Below are 27634 nucleotides of genomic sequence, written 5' to 3' on the forward strand. Positions count from 1 at the left end.
TGAAGAGCTGTGCGTTGGAAATCATGGAGGGGAAATCACAAACCAGGATTTAGTTGGGCGGCAACATATCCGCTCCGAAACGGTTACAAACATGTTTCTGTTCTAACTCAGGAGTGAGAGGCAGTTGCTCCTTTCTCATTACCACCAGCTACAACTTTCTCTCTCTCTCCCTCTCTCCTTAGGGTATCTATTCCTTGAGCCTAATCGCACCAGTTGCGGGGAAGCACACCTCCCAAATATGGGGAGACACAACCACCACCCCTATGCAGTTGACTCTGCTTCTGTTGCTTCAGGGCTTGCTCACGTATATACGTGTGCTTGATCTCTCGTCTCTTGATTACACAACACTTGGGCCCTTTTCAGATATCCAGTGACTGTGTGGAGTAGGCCTGGGCTCGTTCACACGTCAGTGTTCCTGATTTCAGGGCTGTGGAACCTATGCAAATGTTGTTGAAGTATAACTCCCATGATTGTTGACCAGTAGCCTCAGGTCCCCCATTCTTGCATTATTTGATTTCTACGTACTTGATGCGTGGCCGCTGAATCTGTCAGCTGACTTCGCTGAAAAATATTGTGTAAATAGTTGTGACGTTAGTGTTCTATTTGTGGTGGCATCTGTGACGGCGCATACATGTTTACGGGGAAGTAAACCTGTGAAGGATTAACCTGTTATTCCAAGCAACCCCTAGGCTCGGTCTTTTGACAAATCCAGTCCTTCAGTTTAACGCTCTTTTTTTCCTCCAAGGAAGGTGGTGGTCTCAGTTTTAATCACACCTGTATCTATCATCCGTCTCTTAATAAAACCTGGACGAAAATCATTCTGCTCCATTAAAATCAATGGAAGTTTAGCTATGTTGTTACATCAGCAACAGAGTGACTGCAGCAGCCTTTTCAGGATCCCATCGCGCTAAAACTACAATTATTCAATCAAAGCTGAATACTGTCAATCAAATGCAGCCGAGGCGCTTCTTCGAAAAGGGAGTTATCGCGTAACCCTCGAGAAGGGCACAACCAGCCGCTCCGGTTTCTCCGCCAGGATACAAACACACACAAAACCAAAGCCGCGTGATTCGACTTAAATAGCCTGTCACATGATCTCGGCGAGGGCGGATAATGGTGACGGCAAAAGGTTGAGCCGCTGAGTGAGAGGAGGGGATTGGAGCGGTTTCTCTTTCGGAATAAAAAGGACTGATGGGGAAAAGGATGGCCGAGGGAGCATCTGCTGCATTTTTGGATTCTTCGCTGCGGGGTAGGTGCGCCTTTCAGTGCCACGATGGTGTCTCTGTGCTGGTTCCCCAGGCATAGTATAGGATCTCTGCAAGCATGCCTCGATTTCTAGATTTACGTGGATAGGCATAAAACGGACACATGAAATAATATCCATTTCGCGGAGCCATCTTTCACGTTAAGGTCTTAATCCTACGCATGTTTAGACAGAAAAAGTCCCACAATTCTCAGCCTTTTGCAGCCAGCCGTGCTGGCTTGGGAATGATGGGAGTTGTAGGATATGTTTCTGTCTAAACATGCGTAGAATTGTGCCCTAATGTAATCCTCTTAAACTACAGAAAGTCTTAAACATCCTTACTAGAACCCTCCTGTTGAAATTAGTGGGGCTTACAACCTGTCTACCCAGAAGTAAGTCCCACTGAGTTTTTTGGGAGTTACTTGCAGGTAGGTGTGTCTAGGACTGTGGGCTTATTTTCTGAATAAATCTGTCTAGGATTGTGCTGTTCGCCTAATAAGGCTTCTTGGCAGGTAGAAATGGAAGAGTAGAAGGGAACTGTAGGAACAGTGCAATTTGCATGGTTAGACAGAAAAAAGTCCCACAACTCCTAGCATTCCACAGCCAGATGTCGTAGGTTTTTTTCCTGGCTAAACATGCATAGGATTACACCCTAAGTGAATTAAAACAATCACAGACTCTTGCGAATGTTTGAAGAAATTTTACATAGTACCCTTCGTGGCCACTGTGCAGCCACATAAATTCCCACTGAGTGAAAGAGTGGTCCTCTCTTGAAGCTTCATTGCTTCTGCCACTTCTCTGTGGCTGTCGGAGCATACATGTTGCAACTGATTTGAGATGAATAGAGAATGTGCATAAAAATGAGCAACTATTAATATTCAGCAAAGATCATGGAGAATGTGCATATATTAGGAGGATGAAGGGGGAATTGTGTGTATTGCTGGTCAATATGCATAATATCCATGTTGGACAATGTGAATATCACATACATTGATCAGTGAATTTATAATACCTCCAAGTGAGGAATATACATACTTACCGGGCTATCTGTGAAATACTCTGTTAATGGTTGGATGTTACCTGACATCATTTGGAGGCTATTATATAAACTGAATGGGCAATATGCAAAATCACCTACTAGTGCTCATTTGGGCACTTTCTCCATGCAGTCTGTTTTGCATTCTCTCTCCCCTACTTCTGAGAACAGGTGCAATACTAAAGCTGATATTTCCACCCACATGTGCATTCCAATGTCTCTGTCTTCCAGGAAATATTTTTTGCTGTATTTTACACCCTCCCTTTGAAAGGAGGTGTGGGGATTGGACAGCACACCCCTTTCGCACGCCTATGTTCTCTAAGCTCAAATCTGTGCCCCAGTGCTATAGTTGTGATGGAAAGGAAGGGTGACAAAGAAATAAAGTGTCCATTGCCCTCTTCTGTGCTCATGCAATTCTTTGTGTGTTTCCTCTTGTAAGATTGATTAAGTTGCACTCAAAACTTCATAATATTGTAAGAATTGTGTTACTGCATCCAAGCAATCTCCATCTAGCTGAGTTTCCTGTTTGAAACAGCAGCCAGCCAGATGCCTATAGGTGCATACAAGCAGGGTAAGAAAGTGGTGATGTTCCCCTGTTGCTTACCCCAAGGCTCTGAAATTCAGAGGTAGGACTGACATATTGGTCAATTAACCAGTCAAATATTGGCAATTGCCTGTGTATTATTTGACCATGGTCAGATATTATTGTAGGAAGCTGCCTTATATTGATTCATCTAGCTCTACTACTCTGCCTGTCAGTGGCTCTCAGATGGGAATCTTTCCCAGTCCTATCTGTAGATGCCAGGGATGACTTGGGGACATTTTGCATGCAAAGCTGGTGCTCTTCCAATCCAAGAATGTGTAGGTGGCAACTTGTCTCTTAAAATTCATCATAATGTTATGTAAGTGAGGGCAGAAGCGGGACCTGTTTGTCTGATAGCCCAGCAGTAGCTAAGTGCATGTTGAATTTGATAGTGCAGATGGAGGTGGAAAACTAGTTCAAGCTGATGCCTGAAGGATCTGCTACTGCCAACATTGCAAAACTCCTTTTACATTTGTCATAGTTGGTGTTACTTTGCTGTATTTCTGTTTTAGTCCTTTCCCTCTCCTGCACAGATGCATGTTGATTTGAAAGTCAGACCTACTGAGGACAATGAGACATACTCCTATTTTTATTGTATTTATTTTGTTTTATGATGTGCCTTTCTTCTATGGAACTCAAGGTGGTGTCTCCCACCCAGTCCCACCCCGGTTTAGCTTCAGACCATAGCCTTAGCACATACCTAATCAACAGTCTGGTCCTATGCAGTCTTAGGTATGCCTAAACCCATCGGGTTGAATCCAGTGTCCCCTCTGCAAACAGAAGGGCTTCTTTCAATTGTGGAAGATACTGAGATCCAGTGGGGACTGGAGGCAATTTTCGCCCACTGTTTCCCCCCCCCTGTCATTGTGTTCCCAGGTCCCCAGTCCCCTGGATCAGCTTTTCAGGGGGCTGCAGAAGGAAAGAATAATTGTTGAAAATCGCCACACCCCACCCCCAGCAGGCACATCCTGCAAGCAGTTCTCCTCATGGGAGTTTGGTATTCAATCTTTTGAGGGCATAAGAATTGACAACAAATGAGTATAGGATTACAGCATTCAGTGCATACTTCACCAAATATGTCTTCTTCTTCCACCGCCACCTCCTCCTTCTAGCAGTTCTGGCACTTGTGGTTCTGTTGTATCCTTTCGTATCTCAGTGTGATTTCATAAGAAGGGAAGATCCTCTTAGGCTTTTCTTTTCGAGTGGTTTACACCCAAATGATCTTTTAAGTAAATGGAAAAATCTGCTTACTTCATTATGTTGTGCCACTAATAGCCTACTGTTTATAAGCAGTTTTCATCATAGATAAATAATAGCGGGTACGTGCCAAGCACTAGTTTAGTCTCTCTGAGGCTGCAATTCTAAACACACTTACTAGAGCTTAAGCCTCACTGAACACAGTGAGACATACTTCTGAGTAAACATGCATCGGGCTCAGCTGTGATTTATTTATTTATTTATTTGAGGTTGGCTAGAACTATGATAGCTTTCCATAGACCCAACTCTGGTAAAATTACAATGTATACGCTTCGGATCCAAAAATATTTAAGGCTTCATATTCATTAAGAGGATTGGAAGGGGCTTATTGGTGCAATGCACAGTATCTTTGGTCTTATCATGTTCAGGTGCCATTTAAGTAGTATTTAGTTTGCATCTACGAATATCTAAAGCTGGATCATATTCACAACCAGCCAATCTCTTTCAATTGCAGTAAAGAAAATGCAAACTGAGGCAAACTCTTCCCATGCCTCTCTCGACTTTAGTAAGTAAGTAAGGAGGGAAATTAAGTACATAAATATGAGCATGAGACAAAACAGCACATATTCAATCATTTAGACCAAACCACTATTTATTTATTTTAATAAAATCTAGCTTTAAATCCCTTCAGACAGAATTAATATTTTAGGATAGATGTTAAATGTTGTTCATGTTTATTTACCATTAATTAAAATTATAATTGAAATAACTAATTACAATTACTGTATTTTAAATTACTTTGTTTCATAGCACCATAGCCTTTATACAATATGTCTTGTAGCAATGTGACCTTTCCTCTTCAGTTAATTTAGCGTTATGCAGCATTCCATGTGAATTTGCAGGCTATAGAGCCATCTAAATTAGTTAATGTGGAGGAATGGCACATTGTTGATAAACTGTTGGAAGCCAAATTAGCTTTATCTTGCAGCTGGCTGATAGCATTATTTCACTCTTGGGACTAATACATCTCTAAATATGCTAATTTCACCCTCACTCTTGTTAGGTGGCATTTTTAGTATTCTCATCATTGACACTGTAATATTAATAGAAGGAGGTGTCTGCTTGCTTTAGCTTGCCTTGCAATGTAGTCCCAGAGATGAACTTTGCTAGAGAAGTAAAATTAATTCACAAGCACTGGGTTCGGACATCACAATAACCCTGAATGGGTTAAATAAGCTGGCTTATTAAAGACATCATGGGCTATTGTGTTGTCTGTCAGGAGTTTTTTTAAGCCATAATGGCTTATTTGGCCAAAATAATCCACTCTGATAACTCATGGTCTACAGAGAGGGTTATTTAACCCATCATGGGTTATCATGTCATGTGGCAATCACAATGGGTTATTTTGGTCACATCCAGAATTGTTTCTCAAGAGCGGTTAAAACCACTGTCACTGTTTTCCAGCCAGCAGATCTCTGTTTCCATGACCCTAACCGTTCCCCCACCCCACAGCTTCCGAAATGTCAAACACCGTCTCAGTCGAGTGACGGCAGCTGTGCAGTCTTGTCATTTTGCCTGCCAGGGGATGCTGTGTATGAAGTTTTGTCCCACTCCTGCAAACTTCCATGGAGTTGTGGTCAACATCCCCTTTTGGGTGAAAAGGTGCTTTCACTCATGTGACTTTGTCAGTGCACAGAGATTTCAGCGGGCCTTGTGTGCATTCCTGCTAGGGCGAGGCTATGTATGAAGTTTGGTCCTGATCCTGCAAACTTCCAAGGGTTTATTTGCATCACCCTCTTTTCAGTGCACCTGGATTTTTTGCTCCTTTTTATGTAATCACGCAGGGTTTTGATGGTGCATCAGGTGCCTCCTGACAACGGGAGGCTGTGTATGAATTTTTGTTCCAATCCTGCAAACGTCCAGCGTTTTAGAGCCACCCCCCTCTTGTTGGGGTGTTGCTGGAAGTGCTGAATTAAGCTGCCGTACTTTACCCCACATTTCTCCCCTCTCATTGGGATGTTGTGGAAGGTTAAAAGAGGCTGCTGCGATGCTGTCAATGGGTGAAACAGCACTACAGCTGTGGCGGGAGGACTGCAGCAGGACAGGGGTGGAGTGTGTGACTCAGATTATGTACAGTAGCTTATTTGTTTGATCATGTGGAGGATAACAGTAGCTTATTTTCAAAATAAACTACTGTGAGTAGCTTATTAACCCATCACGGCTTAAAGTGATGTCCGAACACGGCCATCGTCTGTAGATAGATCTTCAAAGGCTTCAGTGAAATACCATTATGAAAAATTATAGTAAAAACATAGATCCATGCTTTCTTGAAGCACAATATACTAATGGGAAAACTTCATACTGGAGTTCATTTGCTGCATGGGTATCATTATCAACATTCATAGGCCACAGCTAGACCTGTTTATCCTGGGATCATCCAGGGTTCGCCCCTGCCTGAGCACTGGATCCCCTGTGTGTCACCTAGATGAACAGGTTTGACCCCTGGACGATCCAGGGATAAACCTTAGGTCTAGCTATGACCATATACTCTGATTCTGTCCACATTTACTTGGAAGTAAGTCCCACTGAGTTTAGGTGAAATCCTATGCATCCTTAGACAGAAAAACTTTCTACAACTCCCAACATGTTTGTCTAAGCATGCATAGGATTGCACCCTTATTGATCCAATTTGCAAGATCAAACAACCTATGTCTAACAAACCATGAGTTGTTTGTGAGCACATCAAAGTGAACATTCTGGCTCACAACCGCTTCCTCACTTCCGCTGGGTTGTTTACCATGACATTTGAACCTGGAACTCTGATTTGTTGAGGGAGAAACAATCCAGAGTTTTAAGCCAGAGTTTGTTGCTTGGTTGAAACTCTGGGTGGTTTTCCCCACAGCAACCCAGAGGTCTGGATTCAGATGTCATGGTGAACAACACAGTAGTGTTCCTGAGTTGTTTAGCAAAGCAGAAGCAGGCGAACAGGTAGGTTGTTTAATCGTCCAAACTGGGTCACTGCAAGATACAGGTGTGTCTATATTGTAAACTTAGATATTTTAATCCTGAGTTCTTAGCCTCCTGTCATGTCCATCCCTAGTGATGACAGAAATCATTTCTATCTAGTCAGAGACAGCTTTGGAAACTTAGTTTATTGCATGCAGAGAAGGGTAAATTACTTTAGCTTTGAAGTAGGCTTGATGTACTTGTACATAGGAAATATTGTAAATAATCACTCGTATAAATTTAAAATACTGCCTTTTCACATGATTGAATTGCACAGTTACTTTTTGCTCTCATTCCTACTCGAATGCCATCTCACAGTTTTCATAACTCTATAGATAATGTCAGTGAGATGTTTTAATAAAATCTAATCTCATTTGCTTTATGTAAAAGTTTTTTAAAAAATAATGAAGAGTAAGACTGCTGATCACACAGATTAAACTGTATAAGGAACTAGAAACTCCAAATATTTTCACTTGATCAATGAAAACCTACTCTGGCATCCTTACAACATTTTCAATATATTCAGTGTTTCCTCTCACCCTCTCCCTGACACTCTGCCTTAGATAGCACTTATGACCGTATATGAATAATAGTTGTTAATTGACATGCAGAAATCAATCAGAGACAGCTTTTCCTTGACTATAAAATAGGGTGACCATATGGAAAGGAGGACAGGGATCCTGTATCTTTAACAGTTGTATAGAAAAGAGAATTTCAGCAGGTGTCATTTGTATGCATGTAGCATCTGGTAAAATTCTCTTTTCATCACAACAGTTAAAGCTGCAGGAGCCCTGCCCTCCTTTGTATCTGGTCAAGAGGGCAGGGCTCCTGCAGCTTTAACTATTGTGATGAAGAGGGAATTTCACCAGGTGCTGTATGCATACAAATGACACCTACTGACGTTTCCTGCTCTATACAACTGTTAAAGACACAGGAACCCTGCCCTCCTTTCCATATGGTCACCCTATTGTTAAAACTACATTTTCTGTTTTTTTCTACTTGGTCGGTGTACCAGACAAGGATCTCCACATTCCCCATTGTTATTTGATTTATGCTTGGAACCCCTGGCTTGCGCCATTAGGCAAAACAGTAGTATTCATGGTTTTGTACATGCTGACTTAGAATTTAAAATTGTCCTGTATGCAGATGATATTTTATTGTTTATTTCAAAACTCTAGCCATCGGTTCCGGGTTTGATGAAACTGATTAGTACTTTCAGTGATTTATCTGGCTATTCAATTAACTTGTCAAAATTGGAAATAATGCTGATTGGACATAAGATACATTCCAGTGTATTAGCTAATTGGCAATTTTGCTGGTGCCCTAATTCCATTACTTATTTGGGAATAATTATTCCCAAGAGACATATCTCAAATGATAAGGTTAAATCTAAATAAGTTGATTAATGATATTTCACGAGATATTGGTAGATGGGCATCCTTAAAGTAAATTTTACGGGGCAAGGTTAATACATTTAAGATGAATACTATACCTCGAAATGTTTACATTATACGTGGAATCCCTTTACTTATACCTAGAAAATATTTTCAAAAACTTAATCCTTTGTTTTATAGATTCTTTTGGGGTTCCTCGCCACCAAGAATATCCTCAAAAAGAACGCAACTTCCAATTAAAGATTATGGCTTTTTGGACCTTGCTACATACAGGCTTATCTGCTGACCTGCACCAAATTTTGGTCTTTTTCACTTAGATTTGATTTCCCACCTTGGTCAGTTGGTCAGTTTTGGAACCATCCTGTCTGGAGCTTCTTTCCAAATGGTTGGCATTAGGTTCTACACATATTAAGAAGGAAAGTGCTCCTTCCACAATTTCAGCAGTTAGAGATGTGTGATATATTATGTCATGCCAATTACAGTTTGAACCATTTTCTCATGCTAAATTAACTATATGGGAAAATCGAGACTTAAAAATGGGAAAGAAAATGTTTTTGTGTCAGACTTGGACAGACAGAATGATTTTTAAACTGGATCAATTATTGGGTGCAGATGATGAGTTTTGTTATTTTCAGCTTTGTGAGATAAATTTTAATTGCCTGCCACAGCTCAATGGCAGTACTTTGCAACTTCAACATTTATTAGAATCTAGATTTGGCCCTGCAGCTTTTACTGTTTCAGAATCTCCCTTGCTATTGGAAGCACTAGTTGAGGCTGACTGGGTAAATCAACCCTCAAATCATGTTTATAAATATCAGTGAATAAATATGATACGTTGGGGCTTTAGCAGGAATGGAACAGGGAATTGGAATTTTATTGAATCAATAGATAGCTGTTTTGCCATTGGTATCTGATATGTCAGTGGATCTCTGGTTATGTCTTATTCAGCAAAAAATATTGTTTTGGGTCTATTGGATGCCACAATGTCTGCTTAATTAAGGTTTGTCCAAATTTTCTAATTGTTGGAGATGTCATACAGCTCATATGTTCTGGAAATGTCCAATAGTTGCCTCCTTTGGGAGGAAATGATCAGGTGCATAAATTTTGCATTAGAAAGCGCTTTAATATTTTTGGATGTACATGTCATATTAAATTATGTACTGGCTCCTTAGAAAGTAACACATGGTCAGCGTAAATGGATTTTTTGTACCATCTTGACTGCCAAAAGTCTGATTCTACAACATTGGAAATATAAAACCACTGCCTATAATGCAATGGATTGAAGACTTAACAAGACTATGCAGGTGACATTTATGAATGGACTTAAACTCAGACATTTGGTCTGCCTTCATGGATGCTAACATGTAATTTATGCTACTTTCCCTTTATTCATTCTTCATTTAGAAGGTTGTGATATTTGAAACTGAGGCTTTTGAAATATGCAGTTGCATATGTCAACTTTTTTTCTTATTTTCTTGTATGATTTTTATTTTGTTAAAATTCACAATAAAAATTGATTTAAAAAAAACACTACAGAGGCTCTCACCGCAACACTAAGAGCAGAAACTTCTTACTCTGATGTAAGCCCCATTGAGTTCAAGGCAGAAGAACTCTCAGAACCTTTGTCTATTATCTTTGCAAAATCATGGAAGATGGGTGAGGTGCCGGATGACTGGAGGACGGCTAACGTCCCTATCTTCAAAAAGGGCAAAAAGGAGGAACCTGGGAACTACAGACCAGTCAGTCTGACATCCATCCCTGGGAAAATACTGGAGCAGATTATAAAGAAGTCAATCTGTAAACACCTTGAAATCAATGCGGTGATCACTAGAAGCCAACATGGATTTGTCAGGAACAAGTCCTGTCAGACTAATTTGATCTCATTTTTTGATCGGGTAACCTCCCTTGTGGACTGTGGGAATGCTGTGGATGTCACATATCTTGACTTCAGCAAAGCTTTTGACAAAGTTCCCCATGATATTCTGATTAATAAACTAGCTAAAAGTGGGCTAGATGGAACAACTATTAGGTGGATTCACAGTTGGCTACAGAATTGGACTCAAAGAGTACTTATCAATGGAACCTTTTCAAACTGGGGAGAGGCAACGAGTGGGGTACCGCAGGGCTCAGTCCTGGGCCCAGTGCTCTTCAACATTTTTATTAATGATTTGGACGAGAAGGTGCAGGGAACACTTATCAAATTTGCAGATGACACAAAATTAGGTGGGATAGCTAATACCCTGGAAGACAGAAACAAACTTCAAAGTGATCTTGATAGGCTAGAGTGCTGGGCTGAAAACAACAGAATGAAATTTAATAGGGATAAATGCCAAGTTCTACATTTAGGAAATAGAAACCAAATGCACAGTTACAAGATGGGGGATACTTGGCTCAGCAATACTACAAACAAGAAGGATCTTGGAATTGTTGTAGATCGCAAGCTGAATACGAGCCAACAGTGTGATATGGCTGCAAGAAAGGCAAATGCTATTTTGGGCTGCATTAATAGAAGTATAGCTTCCAAATCACGTGAGGTACTGGTTCCTCTCTATTCGGCCCTGGTTAGGTCTCATCTAGAGTATTGCATTCAGTTCTGGGCTCCACAATTCAAGAAGGACGCAGACAAGCTGGAGCGTGTTCATAGGAGGGCAACCAGGATGATCAGGGGTCTGGAAACAAAGCCCTATGAAGAGAGACTGAAAGAACTGGGCATGTTTAGCCTGGAGAAGAGAAGATTGAGGGGAAACATGATAGCACTCTTCAAATACTTAAAAGGTTGTCACACAGAGGAGGGCCAGGATCTCTTCTCGATCCTCCCAGAGAGCAGGACACGGAATAACGGGCTCAAGTTAAAGGAAGCCAGATTCCAGCTGGACATCAGAAAAAATTCGCTGACTGTTAGAACAGTACGACAATGGAATCAGTTGCCTGGTGAGGTTGTGGGCTCTCCCACACTAGAGGCCTTCAAGAGGCAGCTGGACAACCATCTGTCAGGGATGCTTTAGGGTGGATTCCTGCATTGAGCAGGGGGTTGGACTCGATGGCCTTGTAGGCCCCTTCCAACTCTGCTATTCTATGATTCTAATAATCTGGTTTGGGCAGCATTTATATATCTGGGAAACTCCTGCCAAGCTGATACAGTCAAAGATTCATGTGGTTTGGCTGCAGCATTCTGGACCAGCTGAAGTTATGGGCAGCCCCTTATAGAGTGCATAACAGTAATCCCAACAAGGATGTAACTAAGACATGTGTCACTTTGGCCAGTTTTGACATCTCCAGGAACAGGCATAGTCGGCGCACTAGCCTTAGCTGTGCAAATGTACTACTGTCTATCACTGTAACATGGGCATTCATGCTGAATACAAGAGTATATCCAGGTTCCAAACCTGAGTCTTCAAGGGAACTGTAACCCCATCCCTCAGTTGCATCCCTGTTCCCTGAGCTGCCTTTTCACTGACCAGAAGCACCTCTGTTTTGTCTGGATTGGGTTTCATCCCTCATCCAGTCATTGCCAACATGAGACACTAATTTAGAAATTGAACACCTTCTTTGGATTTAGAGGGAGAGAGTTAATTGTCATCGGCATATTATTAAGTCTCTTTCTCTCTCTTGCTGTTTTTACCATCATGCAGGGTTTCCTTTTTTAAACTCAGTTTTTCCCAACCCATGATGTTAGGTTGATGAATTATTATGTACGTGTTAGAAAAACAGCTGGATATGGTGTACTCTAAAAATAGGGCATTATTTTAGTAAGACTGGTTCTTTCTTTGGAAAATAATTGTAAAACCTCTCAATTAAACTGCATACTTAATCAGCAGGGTATGTTGGCAGAAGACAACTGCTGACATCTAATGAATTCTTCTAATTTGTTAAATTATTCCAAATAATTGACAGTACATTTAACTTCTTAAGAATTTAAGAGTCCACGTTTCTACTAAAAGCCTGCTGTGTTAAATTCTTTATTTTCCCCATTTCTGCACAATTTTGAACAATTAACTGAAAAATCTGAACAGTTCTCTGATGTACAGTCAGGGTTTTGTTTTGTTTTCTATTCTGAACAAATTATGGAAATATAATTCTCATAATGTGAGGTGGATTTCCTTGAGAAAAAAGTGAGATGATGAAAGAGGTAGAATCTTGCTCACAAAAAGATGTGCAAATAAAAAAGCAGGCCTACTCTTAATCTCCCTGCCTTGCATTTTTCAGTGGTGGTGGGAGTGAGTTGCACTATGAAAGTGGTATGAAAGCAGTATATAAAAGGCAGGAGCCACACTACTGCTTTACAACTGTTGGCGCCCATTGACACATACCATATACCGCTTTCATAGTGCTATATCCTGCTTGGTGTGGCTCAGGCCAGTGTGTTGGTAAATCTTCAAGAGTGGAGAGTGGCAACGAAAGGAGTAATCTGGTTAAAGTGTCCTATAGTTGAACAGTATGTTAGACGAGAGAGTGGATAAAAATAAAGCATGCTGGCTTTCTATTGAACCATAGGCTGAGTGGTGGAAGATTGAGGACAGATAAAATGAAGTACTTCTTCACACTGAGCATCTTTAAATTATGGAATTTACTACCACAAGATGTAGTGATTGATAGCTTTAAATGGGGATTAGACAAATTTATGGAGGATAAAGCTATCAATAGCTACTAGTCATGATGGTTATATATTATTTCCTGTCCCAGAGGAGGTATGCCTCTTAGTGCTAGTTGCTGGTGAACATGAGTGGGAGGGTGTTGAACTCATGTCCTACTTGTGGGCTTCCCACAGGCATCTGGTTGGCCACTGTGTAAACAGAGTGCTGGACTAGATGGATTCTTGGTCTGATGAAGCATGGCTCTTCTTATGTTCTTGTATTAGCTATACCTGCCTAATCGTCTTTTAGATCAGTAGCTTGAAATACTGCCCACAATCACTTCGGATGTGATATTTACATTCTGTAATAGGGAGAGGGGTGGCCTCTTCCTATAGAGCAGCTGTCCCCAACCTGGTGCCCTTTGGATGGTTTGGACTTCAATTCCCATCAGGCTTAGTGGTCAGGACTAATGGGAGCTGTAGTTTAAAACATGTGGAGACCAACAGATTGAGGAAGGCTGCTGTAAAAGGAGGGTCTTGTGCAAGTGGATGAATTTTCATGAGTGTACAAAACAATTTTATTTCAATGCTATATGTTAACCTACATTTGGGGGGAAAATCCACCCAGAAATCTCTCTGTAGTACATTTTATTGCAGTTTCAGCTCTATTAAACATTTTCTGCATCCAAAGTGGCCCTATGCAGTTTTCCCGTGATTGCTACTGTTCTAAAAGAAGATTGGATAGGTAGATCAACAGTGTATCCTCCATAACAAATCTAACAGTTATTTTCATTCTGTTGTAGTTCTGTATATCACCCTTCAGATTCTTATTTGTAACCTCTTCTGTGTCTCCTGATATGGAAGCATTTCCATCTATCTTGCTGAAAACCAAATGAAAGATTGCGAACATTAAACACACATAACACAACTATCCACAGGTCAACAAATATCAGCATATCAAGCTTTTCTCGGTCCTTGCCACCAGCTCTATCCTGACCCCCACAGTGAAAGGAAAAAATCCTCCCCTCTGTAGCTGCTAGAGCAGTGGTTCTCAACCTTTTTTGATCCATTCTCCCCTTTCACCATTGTTCAGAATATAATTCCCTCCTTCCCAAGATAGTCTAACACAAAAGGTGCATTCCAAATAATATGCATATAATATTGAAAATCTTTTATTTTTTCTACGTTAGTCCCATTTAAAGGGGCAACGCAAAGCATGGCCCCTTTTACATTCTCAGCTCCCATGCTTTGCATTGCCCCTTTAAATGTGAAGCTTGAAACTTCTAGGATTGCGAGGGAGGGAGGGAAAAGACAGCAAAGGCCTGGCTTTTGCAGACGACACGACACTTTTCTGGGATGTTTTTAATAATGTGTAGGAAGACATAATCTACAGGACATCATACTTTGCTGAATAGTGGTCCCAATTCCCCCCCTGGAACCCTAAAATTCCCCCCCGGGGGGGGAATTTCCCCCTTGTTGAGAACCCATGTGCTAGAAGAAACAAAGAAGGGGAGAATAATTTATTGACTGGCAAAATACGTTGGGAGAAGGTAAAAAAACACACCCAGAAATACCAGCTGGTTTCCATCTTCAAGTTTGGGCATCTCCTTTCAACCCTCTAGTAAGCACTGAAGAAAGTGTTGGGATCTTATTTGGAGGACAAAGCTAGCCAGTGTTTCTTTGGCATGTTATGTCCTTTTGCAAATGAGAAAAGGCGGGCAAAGGGAGAGCTGCTTGCCAATTAAACATCACTTAATTAGGAATAATTCTGTTTCACTGGAAGTTTGAAAATCTCAAAAACATAAGGCCAGCATAGCTGCCTGATCATGAAAGGCTAACTCTCTGCCTCATTACATTAAAATAGCGGTGTAGTTAGCATGTTAGAATGAATTGTAATAAATAAGTGGCACCAGGATCTAATATGTCAGAGTGAGGGTGCAGGAGTTCATATTTTTTGTAGTGTCCTCTCAATTTGGCCTCTACCATTGTCATCTATCATATAGTAAATTAAAAAAAAACCACACTGACCTTAATCTATGGTTGTAGGTCATCACAAAGATATTTTCAGTAGCAACCAGTTACTAATCCATCTTGAAAGCCAGCTTGCCTGTACATGCAGCTGTGTCTGCTGTCGTTGCTCACAGCTGGACATGCGCTCTGTCTGATCTTGCTTTCTGTGCATTCAGCCTTGTTGCCTGATAACCCACAGATTTCCCACTGCCAGGATAAGGAACAACATAAGGCAAGGATTACAGCTCCTGTGAGACCCCCTCTACGCCTTGGACAAGTAACGTAGCAGAGGGTAAGGCCAAGGGCTAAGTCTCGTCCGTGCCTTCTCAATCTTAGAAATGTCACGCTGTCAAGTGGTCTGCTGCTCATGAAAGAAATCATAAAAATAAATGGTGACCTATAGAACCACCAAGTAAAAGGCAACCATTAAAAAAAGAAGAAGAAAAACCACAGCCCCTTGGTGGGTTATATTAATTTACAATGAGTGAGCAGGACATCTCTGGTGAAGAGCTCAAAATTTGGTCACTTAAGAAAGCAGGCTTTGCCTCAAAACACAGTATACAAAATATGTTAAATAAATACAATAAAAGTACCTACCACTTTGTTTCTGGGAACAATTCAAAGTGCTAGTTTTAATGTTTGAAAGACCACAATGGTGTAAGACCAAAGTCTCTGAAAGACTGGCTATTCATGTATGAACCTGTGTGCTATAGATTATCTATGGGGAACATGTGTGGCCTTCCAGATGTTCATTGAACTGCAACTCTCATCAGCCTTAGCTAGCATAGCCATTGGCAATCAATTATGGGAACTGTAGTTCAACAACATTTGGAGGACCACGTATTCCCTATCCCTGATGTATGGAGACCTGACTCTGGGTGTCCCCACTTTCTGAGGTAAGGCAGCCGGTATTTTTGGTAGTGGCACCTCAGCTGTGGAATGCCCTTCCACTATGTGTTCACTCAGCAACAAATTTGATAACTTTTCCATACCAGAAAGACACTATTGGATTCACTTTGACACATGAAGTTTTTAAAGTAGTTTTAGACTTCTGATTATTTTAAATTGCTCTTGATTTACTGTTGATTGTAATTTTGCCTTCTGTCTTATGTTTCTATACTTTGATATAGATATTGTTATTGATTTTTAAAATGTTTGAGAGCCACTTAGATTTTTTTTAATTGAAAAGTGAAATAGAAATTTTAAATAAATAAAATGCTACCCATAGCACCTTGTAAATCCAAAGCAAAGGGGAGACTTTGTTTACCGTTTCTTTATTCTTTGGTCTAACCTTCAGAGCAGTCTGTGATTGAAATCAATAAGTTCTTTTTTTTTTTTTAAGTTACCGTGAACAAAGAAAACAAGTTTCCTCATCTTTAAAACAAACAAACCATTTTTATTAAATTCTTGTTGGGATAATGAATCAACATTGTAAATGTTTTTTAACAATCTATAGATGAAGTCTGGTTCCTTTTATTTTGTGGGACATTTGTTTAAAAAAGCAGTTCCTCTCTCAACATGTTCCCTTAGGGCACTTGTTGTAAAACTGCAGAGTTTATCCGAGGCTGCCAACGTTTCAGGTTGACAGTTTCAGTGGGGCATATAAATCTCAGGGTTAAATTGAAATCTAGGATTAGCATAGTCCTTGGTGTGGCATTCTTATTGTCTTTAAAAAAATAAAAACACAAAAAAACTGGAGATAAAAATATTTTTTAAAACTGTCTCGTCACTTCTTGCATTGCAAATAATATTTAATTAACTAAAATTGGTTGCATCAGCACATTCTGCCAACACCCTGTCCTTTTTTCTTTCTCTTTTTTTTGAAGGAATTTTTTATCTGCATTGAGGAGGGGTGTTTTTCCTTCCCTGCAACAGAATCTATGTTCGTTGCAAAACACGTACTTTGAACATTCATCAATTAGGAGATCTGTGATTAATGTCAGGCTAATTCTAAACCGCTAGGGCTATGCTGCACATTAGAAAATCATAAATATTTACTAAGATATTTTGTATTCTGGATGTTAATATGCTGCTTTGAATTCCCATTTAGCATAAAAAAATGACCCTGTCAGGACAGCAACAAAAATGCAATGAAACAAAATGTTTGAAGTGTATTGGGAAGGATGCAGTGGGGGTGGAATCAAGCTTAACCAGGAGAGTTTAGTAATTTATGGTTTTGGTGCCACAAGAGATATCAGATAACTGTTCTCACATGACTAAACATCTATCAAAATCCTTCTCTTTCATGCTGTAGGTGATGATGTCAAACCTTTTACACCAGAACAAGCCAAAGAAATTGTAATGTCTCTTCAGAAACCAGCGGTCTTCTGCAACATGGCTTTTGATTGGCCAGTTCTTCATTGGAATGTTACATATCTTGCCAAGCTATTGGCTGGAAAGAGAATACATTTTAGATTTGGAAAGAAGGACATGGACACAGGTAGAGGAAGGTTAAATGAAACGTGCAATGTTGTTTGTCACTGCATTGATATTTTTTATTTTACTCTGAAATATTTGCCCCACATTTCTGTCACAGCCATTCTAAACATCTTAAAAACCAAAACCAAAATGTTATCTTAAAATAACCAATAAAACATCATTTAGACACTAAACAGCCTATAAAACCAGCAGCACATGCAAATATGAGGTGTTAGAAAGTTCCAGACGAAAGATGGCATCTATCTATCCATATATGCTAAAGTGATGCATGGCAATGTATTGCACGGAACTTTGTATGGTGGAGGTTCCACGCTATGTGAAGAACTTTGTGTTGCTAAGCAACTGGATAAATAAACAAAGCTGATACAGCTGGCATTCAAACATATCATTTCTGAACCAGTGGGGGGGGGGAAGCGGGGGGGGAGGGAGCAGGGGGAGTGGCTGGGAGGGGGGAGTTCAATGGACTCCCAGATTTGCCAGTGTATGCGGAAGCCTCAGGTAAGACCCATGGATCAGCAGGCAAGCGGGAGAAGGGGAGCAGTGGCTGGGAGGAGCAGTGGGGAGTGGCTGGGGCAGGATCCCAGAGAGGAGACTGGGTGGCTACTGAGTAATACAGTATGAGTGCACAGATGACCTAGTTATAAAATAAAGTATAAGAACTCATCTCATCCTAAAACATTCTGGAATGAAAAAGGGAATAAAAAGGCCATGTCCAGTTCCAGAAGCATAACAGATAAAGTCCTGACAAGCTTTCCTAGGAAGAGTTCCACAAAATGGATGCCATCACAGAGAAAATCCTGCTCCTTGAACTCCCAAATCTAACTTTGGATGGAAGTGGCATTGGGGCAGGTTCTTACCTGATGACATAAGCTTACATCAGAATACTTATGGGAGGAGACATTCTCCAAACCAGCCTTCCCCAGCCTGGTGCCCTCAAGGTGTGTTGGTCTACAATTCTCGTAATACACAGCTGTTATGGCCATTGGTCATTGCTAATCCAACATATCTGGAGGGCATCAGGTTGGGGAGGGCTGTTCTAAAGGATCCTGGATCCACACCAGTTAGAGCTTTGAAGGTTAAAACCTATACTTTGAATTGTGCCCAGAAAATAACTGGTACCTACTAGAGTTCTTTCAGTTCAAATGCAATGTATTTCCTTCAACAAGGACAATTTTACTAACTGGGCTGCTCCATTCTGGGCCATTTATTATGTGACACAATTCTATATTTATGTACGGTAGATTTATACACATGAATATACTATGTTATGTTTTATGGTACATCCACAAGGCATCTTCCTTTGTGGTAAGTAATCACTATGAAAGATTATGGCTTGTAGATGTTCCGTGAAACATACCATACTGTAATTATGTATATAAATATACTGTGCGTAAAACAGTGAAAGGAAGTGTCTCTGGAAAAGGAGGATACCTTTCCCTGCTGGAGACTGCAGTGTTAGAACTGCCATCTTTCAAAACACAGGTGGGTTGTATTTTGGAAGCTCTACGTAGAATAAGTGGAATACTTATTAGAGAAGGATTGCGTCTATAACTTCAAATGTCTCCCACTGAGCTGGCATGATAATGGCTTCCCCCTTGCCAGCACAGGCTGTTGAATGTTGGCAAGTGCCAGGCAAAGCTGAACTTGGGGGAATAAATGACTCGGCTGCTGTAAAATATCTACCTGGTTGGTGCTGTTTGCCATAATTTGTTGTGGTTTATTCATGCAAAATCCTTTAATGAAAGGTGCACACACACACACACACACATCACATCACACTTCTAAAAAGCTTTTGCATCAGTGATATAGATGTCACCATTTATTCTCCAGATTCCTTTTTGGAATATCGGAGATAAGGAAATGTAGATCTTTCTTCCCCACAGTTTTCTGGCTGGCAGTATGTTGCAATACTCGGAGGAGGGGCATGCAGTTCCCAAAATCGAGGCCCTTGCTGTTTAAGAGGGAGGTTGTGGCTTTGACATAAACCTCCAGGCTTTTTATAGCTGGTGGTAGAGTAGATTGTGAGCCAGGCTTTCCATTTGCCTTTTATTCCCATCACTGTTTGGAGACAAAGGACGAACAAACTTTCCCTTCCTGTCCTGCTCCCTTATATATTCCCAAATCTGTTCTGTGGGATCTTCAATCTCCTTGGCCAAATTTGGTGGGGCCTATTGGGAGGAGCAAGAATAGTTTCCAGCAGAGGTGTCCATTCCACTGGTGAAGACACTGTTGGATTTCATCAATACCAGTTTATTAAATCTACCTCTGTTGCATGTGCTTCTGAGTGAGACTTCAGGGATTTGTTGGTTAATAATCAGGATGCTTTTGAAGTGTGAATGAAGGGGGGGCGGGCAATAATGCTGCGAATGTCTCAGGCCTAACATTCTCTAGGCATCTTTCTTAAGATCTAGAAATCGGGTTTGCGATGGATAACAATGCCACCACCAACACTATCGAGTGGATTTGATAACAACCATCTGATAGTAGCCTTCAGTCCGTAAGGATAGACCCAACTCAGGAAACAGTTTTTGTCTTGAGATTAAAGTTTTTGTGTGTTTTTCTATTACTTACTTGAAAAATCCAGTCTAAGGGGCAATTTGTTTTTCTTGAGGCAGAAATACTATTGTATGCTAAAACAGGTTGACGATATCTTTGAGGAACCCCCTCCCTTCATGGTTATAAAGTAACAAGGTCTGTCTTTCTGCAACCAAGAAAAAGTGACCCTAGAAAAATGGATGACGCAATGCAAATAGCACAGTGTATTAACGTGTCATTCTTGTGAAGAATGTGATTGCCCTGTTGGTTCCTTTGATTCTGATTTTTTTTTTCTTTTAATGCCCTGATGTTTTCAAGATAACTGCATTTTTCTGATTTACTTATTCCATTATCATCGCCTGACTGTACTGGTGATAGCCTTTAATTATTCACTACGCACCTAATGAATAATTTTGTATTTCTTGCTGAATCAGAAATAAATTAAATCAGAATCTCTGCTTTGAGGCTCATAGAGCCAGTGATACAGCCTTTTGTCTACGGCTTTAGGAGTGAGAATTCTGCAAATACAATATCTAAGTGAGAGATTCCCTATTTCTTGATATATATATTTTTCAAATATTTGCCCTGCTTATCCTAGGAACAAGGAACATTATAAGCAGATTATTCTTCTCAAAATATTTCAGATGTTTGAACATCCTTTAATAGCCATTTATCTCTTTTTTGTGTAATTTTTCTCTGTTGGCTCATGTTCTAGCAAGATGACATGTGTTGTGTGCATACACGGTTGTAAATCAAGAAGTAGCATTGAGATGAAGTATATAGAAGAAAATAGGTGCAATAGTTTGAAGTGTGATTCATACATGACCCAGACATGTAGGCCTCAGCTAAACCAGGGGGTTGTACCATGACGATCTTAAAATTTTATGATAGCGAGATCATCGCACTGTTCTTCATTTGGCATGCAACATTGTGGCTGCAATTTTTTTTTTTTTTGCTTTAAAGAACGAGGAGTGCTCGTGCACAGAAGGCAAGTCTTTTGTTTAAAAAATTAATTTTCCTCACTCCCCGTATCCCATCCCCGATGCACGCAGAGCTCCTGAGGAGCTCTGTGCACCGTGCGCGGGTCCAGTCTCCTCACGATGAACCGAGACAAACCGTCTCAGGAATCATCCTGAGACCATGGAAAAAGCGGGTTTGAAGGGGAGGGCAAGATGCCGGGGCAAGGGAGGGATCATCCCTCCCTGTCCCCGGGATCATCCCTTTCTGCTCCGGGGATCCCCTGTGCGTCATGTGGATGCACAGGGATGATCCCGGGGCGATCCCCGGGATTTCGCCCTGTCTAGCTATGGCCATAGTGTTGGTGGTGCACTGGAGTGAACCTCAGACCCTGCTTGTTACAGCACCTTCCAGCCCCCCCCTTTTTTTTTTGGTGTGGATTGATCCCACAAGTGGGACGTTCTCACAAAAGGGCTTTATTTCCACATTAAAAGTTTGTTGTAGAGACCAGACGTATAGATTCTACACCTGGCACAAAGTTTAGTGTAATCTGTATGTTCATGGATTTCTTATTTGGGATTCAGCTGTGGTTCCTGGAGGAGATCTTAATACAGTTCCAAGCTAAATGTTGTGTTGCTGACTACCAGGTTTGCCTCCTACTCCTAGCCAATAAACCTGATAGTGAGCTGGATGTTAAGAGCTGATATCCAAGCTGGTCAAATAGAAAATGACAGCGATAGGGGCTTGTTCTTTTGCCTGGAGGAAATTAGAACAAATGTATGAGTTTGTGATGGCAGCAATTCCCGTGCCGTCAGAGCAATGAGGAATGAATGCCCTCGGAGCACTGACTCACTTGTAAGAATAAAAGGCGTCCATATTTAAGCAGTTGTACATGAGTGGGGGAATGAAGGGCAAATGATCGTTCTGTCATTGCCATTCATGTGGTCCCTTGCAATTTACTTTCCCCAATAACAATGGTTTCGGCTCAGCATATAATTTCATATCTTATGCTTTTCGGTGGAAGGACTAGCTCTGATGAGAAATGGAGGTCTCTGATTAGCCACAAGAAATATATGCCACAATGCAAGTAAAAACACTGCAGCCTTCCCTCCCCCCCCCCCGCCCATGCGGTATGGTGAAAACTTATAACTGCATCCTGGGGGGGAACGACTAATTCAGACATGTAGGCTTGTTAACATTCCGCTTAACTTCCCCACCCCAGTCCCATCCTATTTCCATATTTCAAATAATGCAGAATGGTATAGTAGTACAGAATGATATTGCATTACTATACAAAGCCAACATAAATATCCATTCCTCCTATCCCTTCAGGAACCTCCATGGACACATTTATGCAGAGTTGTCTAGGCTAAGAATTTAGATAGTAATATGTTTTTAGGTTTGTACTCTGCTTTTGGACTGGAGTCCTCAAAGTGCCTTACAATATTCATAAAAATACAGCAATATAATGATAAAATGTGACTATTTTATTTATTTTATTTATTTATTACATTTTTATACCGCCCAGTAGCTGAAGCTCTCTGGGCGGTTCACAAAAATTAAAATCAAGAAGAGCGTAAAAAGCAACCAACAATCTGAAAAACACAAATATAAAATACAATATAAAAAGCATAAAACAAATGGAATGAAATAAATTCATGAAACAAGGAGATGTGATGGATGGGGAAGGAGGAGCATAGATGAGTAGGTAAAAGAAAATAGAATATTAAAATGCAAAAAAATAAAAAATAAAAATTGGGCCACTGTAGTGGGCGAGGAATCAGTCCACCCAGTAACTGAAGCAGGTATGTGGTGGTGTCAAAGACTGGCTTCCCCTTTTTTCTTGGCAGTTGGCCTTACATAAAACTAAAGAATTTGTACTGCCTAAACTCTTCATGGTAATGATTTGTCTTCGTTCTATATATAGATATAGATACACACCCACACACCCACACACACCATACACCACACAATTCTTAATATTATATTGGGCCTTCATTGATAATCACCAGTAATGATCAGCCCATCTTATTGCCCTATCTGAACAGCTCCTTCATCTTTCCAGTAAAACGTTTTGGGTTAGTCCCACAGTTCCCAGGAGCAGAGTTCCTTCCAGGTAGGGGAGGCAATTTTTGCCAATTGCTCCATGCCTGCATCCCCCTATGCCCCTAAAAGGCTTTTCCAGAGGATTGGGTGACCATCCAGAACAACGTAAGAGGTGGTACTGGGGCTTCTGTGGGGAAACGTTTTTTAAAATTTAAAATTTCTTATAAAACTATTTATCAAATTTGATTGTATAGGCAATAAACCACTATTGAAATGTTAAGAATACCATATGTGTTGTATCCCATGTGAGTTTGGTTTTGTAAATAAGTTTTAAAACTGTGTTAATCTGATTGATTGTAGCTCCTGAAGAAGGATTATTTCTAATCCGAAACGCCGAGCATTCCAGATACAGACAAGAATTATTAAAGATTTTAATCATTTTTTATCAGCACCAGAGCTAGTCTCTCAACCGGCGCCTTTCCCAATGCACCCCACCCCCTTCCTTAGGCAGGAAACAACACTGGATCTCAGTCTCTTCTGAGAGAAACTCTAGATCTATCCATCTACTTCATGAATTATAAATTTTAAAGAAGTATTTTGAAACACCATTGAAACTGCCCTTGTCACTAATATCATTTTGAAAGGAATAGCCATTCTTGTTTTTGTTCTGTTCCCTGCCCTTATATGCTAACAATTAAGGTATAACCTTTGGAAAAGAGACAAAGCCAGTAAGTTCAGCGTGGCTGTAGGGAAAGTAATTCTGAAAAATAGCAAATCAGTTGTAAGGCTCACCAAGGTATTATGCAGGGGGTTTGTTGAAAAACTCTCACTGGATTCTAAACTATGCTTTGCTGTTTAAGCCTCAAAGGAAAATAAGAACATAAGAAGAGCCATGCTGGATCAGACCTAGGAAAAAGAAACCAAATGTGCATACAAGATGGGGGATACTTGGCTCAGCAATACTACAAGCGAGAAGGATCTTGGAATTGTTGTAGATCACAAGATGAATATGAACCAACAGTATGATGTGTCTGCAAAAAAAGCAATGCTGTTTTGGGTTGCATTAATAGCTACCAAATTGTGTGAGGTAATGGTTCCCCTCTATTTGGCACTGGTTAGGCCTCATCTTGAGGATTGCATCCAGTTCTGGGCACCACACTTCAAGAAGGATGTAGACAAGCTGGAGATAGGTTCAGGGAAGGGCATGGAGAATGATCAGGGGTCTGGAAGCAAAGTCCTGAGGAGAGACTGAAAGAAATGGCCATGTTTAGCCTTGAGAAGAGAAGACTGAGGGGAGACATGATAGCACTCTTCAAGTACTTGAAAGGTTGAAAGGAGGGCCAGGATCTCTTCTCGATCATCCCAGAATGCAGGACACGGAATAATGGACTCCAGTTACAGGAAACCAAATTCTGGCTGGACATCAGAAAATACTTCCTGACTGTTAGAGCAGTATGGCAATGGAACCAATTACCTAGGGAGATCATGGGCTTTCTCACACTAGAGGCATTCAAGGTGCAGCTGGTCAGCCATCTGTCAAGCATGCTTTAAGGTAGATTCCTGCATTGAGCAGGGGGGGTTGGACTCGATGGCCTTCTAGGTCCTTCCACCTCAACTATTCTATGATTCTATCTTGTCTAGCAGTCTTGTCCTCCCAGTGACACAGTGGCCAACTAGATACTTCAATGGGAAGCCCACAAGCAGGACATGAATGCAACAGCACCCTTCTGCTCATGTATCCTAGCAACTGGTATTCAAAGGCATACTGTCTCTGGTACTGGAGGTAATATATAGTGATTAGTACTAGTAACCATTGACAGCCTTATCCATGATTTTTTTAAAAAATTTTTAAAGACTTTCTACTTAGATGAACTAAGATGTTGTGAAACCAAGTCAATAGTTAATTGTCATGTTTTGGATGCAGCACACATGCTGTGTTGTGTGTATGCTTACTTTTTGAAGCCTAGCCGGTCTTTGCAGCATGGACAAGTGTGGTGAAGCTACATATTTTTAAAACAACTTTTTTTGTTTCTTGTTTTTAATTCAGGTTTGAGAGTAAGCTGCTTCCCCAAATGGACAGTTAAGTTTGTCATTTTATGGTGCAAAATGACAGAAATATTATATAATAGTACTTATTACACATTCCTCAGGGGAATGATTGCTTGCTTCAGTTGTGGCAATAGGCAACTGAATTTTCATACGACTGGCAAGGGACACTTTGAGATGTTTATTGAATGAACAACATAAGCTGCCTTCTAGATATGCCATTATATATGTCTGTAAGGGCCTTCCATATTTTCTTCTTTGTTCTTCTTCCCCTCTAGGCAAAAGGGAGAATACTGTCTGCCTGTCTATCTATGTACTAGTCAAATCCCCAAATGCTGAAATGTTGTCAACATGGTTAACATCCTGACATTCTAAACTTCTCTGTTTACAATGCATGTTGCTGATTACTACTTAAAGAGAAGGGGAAATATTTCTTATGAAGATGAACCTGCTGGAAATAATCAAACCTGAGCAACAAATCATATAATTAAACATCCATCACATGAAACAGACCAGTTGCTGCATTCACATGGGGATGAACTGGGCTTCCCCATTGACACCTGATCCTCCAGAAGCCTCTTTCATTTGATTTCTCCCCTCGTGAAAGTATCTTCTGCATTTATGGCCCAGGACTAAAACTAGTTGGCCAGGAAGGAGGAGCTTCAGGAACCTAACAGAGGCCCAAAACCAAAGAACGAGTAGGGGGCCTAGAGGCCAAGGAAAACTAGGGAATTTAAAGTTGTGTTTCTCAAACAGCAGGTACACATGGCGAGTGAGTAGAATTTCAAAGGAAATTTGTGATAAGGCAATTTGGCTGGTTCACATGATCAAACAGCCCTCTGTGGCTTATTTAAGCCATGGTGCATTGTGGGGTGCATGGGCAGCCATTTTGAATATTCTACATCCAGCCATAGCTTGTGTCATGTGAACCTGATCACCAGGGGGTTGTTCAAGGCTTAAACAACCCTCGCATAACCCAACAACAGACCATGGGTTCTGCAAAGGTTGTTTAACCCTTGCACAATCCCCGCTGCCACAGTTTGCACGATACGACAAGCTGCAGCTGTACGTTGAATATGCAAATCCCATCCTGCATGCACTGCAGACCACTGCGGCTGTTTTCAATAAGTCACAGTGGGCTGTTTTGATCATGTGAACCGGGTCATAGAGTCTAATGTTCAAGCAGTTCTTTGAATCCCAGTACTGCCAGTGATATACATTTTAAGCTTGGGGGCATTAGACTTCAGTGTGGATGGGAATCAGCATCGCATATAGGCTGCGTTTGCAGCCAGAATTTTGGCTCATTGTTCCTGAGCAAACATGCTCATGCATGCTGCCCGATTGCTCCCGCTTAGATCTGCCTGAAAACAAGAGTGGCTAAAAGAGCCTTCCTAAATATCCTTCAGACATGTTGGACTACCATGCTCACCATCCCATTGGCCATGCTAGCTGGGGGTGATGGGTGATGTAGTCCAATACATTTGGAGGGTACCAGGTTGAGGAAGGCTTGGGTACATTAACCAGGAACATACCAGAAGAGCTTAATATTGCATCCGAATTGAGCTCCTGACTTATCAGTCTTCTAAGAGTCCTGGATCTGAAGTCAAATCCAAACTGGCTTCAAACTCTGGCTTTTTAGAGGAGCAACAAGCTAGCAGTCTGGGTTCAAATGTAACACTGAAGCTTTTCTACCCTGGTACATTCCTGTTAGTTTAACTGCTTCCACTTTCAGGTGGAACCAAACAGGAACAATTGGGTAAGTTGCATAAACATACTTGCTTGTAAATGAGAAGCCTGAATTCTGAAGAATTCTGGCTTAGCTTTTTTTGCAAATGGAGCCATAGCATCTATCTGAGAATTTCCCCGTCCTAAGGCAACTTTTCCCCCTTCAACTGCTTTTTCAGAAAGGGAACCTTAAGCAGCTGAGGTATCCCTTCTCTGCGTACCACAAAGAGATACACAAACCCTCTTGTTGCACAAAGGCTGACTGTCAATTGTAAGGAATTAGCCAGAAGTGTTGTCATATGTGCTGCGTTTTCAGCTCAGACATCCAAGCTGCTGTAATTTCATTTGTGGGTTTATATTGCATTTAACCAGCAGTCTGAGCCGAGACAGAAAGTTATTGTTTTATCTGCTAAACTGCCTCGCTCCATATCTGTTCTTTATTATTGGTGTTGCATTCAGTGTGCATGTAATGTTGTCTCTTCTTATATTGCTTTAGCTCCTCTGTTTGAAACAGAGTGCAGTTATGTGGAGGCAACGCTTGAAGAATTTCTGGCCTGGACTGGAAGGCAGACTTCTTGCTCTTCTGGACCATTCAGTGGTTATGATTTGTGTAAATACTGGACTTACGCTGACTATAAGTATATCGCTCAGCTATTAGAAGACAAGCCAGAAAATTTCCAGGTACATTATTAAGCTTTTCTTGTCCTTTATTGATCTTGCTGGGGTACATATAAGAAATCTTCTGATTGTTATGCAGGCAGTCTCTGGTGTCATGAAAAATTGGTGGTACATGTTTTTTCTTTTTCTTTCAGTTATTTATTACATTTCTATGCTGCCAGATAAC

At 40.8% G+C, this 27634-nt stretch overlaps 1 protein-coding gene across 2 annotated transcripts in view; it reads left to right on the forward strand.

Moving 5' to 3' along the window:
- The first annotated feature begins 1168 nt into the window (after window positions 1-1168).
- HSPBAP1 (HSPB1 associated protein 1) overlaps window positions 1169-27634 on the forward strand; it is a 60823-nt gene continuing 34357 nt past the window's right edge. Inside the window, exons 1-4 of one of the 2 annotated variants that reach the window (XM_063116683.1) lie at window positions 1171-1249; window positions 15242-15334; window positions 17297-17482; window positions 27287-27471. In XM_063116683.1, the coding sequence (XP_062972753.1) occupies window positions 17344-17482; window positions 27287-27471 (324 nt within the window). In that variant the 5' untranslated portion in view covers window positions 1171-1249; window positions 15242-15334; window positions 17297-17343. Of the gene's footprint in view, window positions 1250-15241; window positions 15335-17296; window positions 17483-27286; window positions 27472-27634 lie in introns of both variants that reach the window. The other variant, XM_063116682.1, reaches the window with a different exon arrangement.

This window comes from Elgaria multicarinata, chromosome 2, assembly GCF_023053635.1.
Source record: "Elgaria multicarinata webbii isolate HBS135686 ecotype San Diego chromosome 2, rElgMul1.1.pri, whole genome shotgun sequence".
NCBI lineage: Eukaryota > Metazoa > Chordata > Lepidosauria > Squamata > Anguidae > Elgaria > Elgaria multicarinata.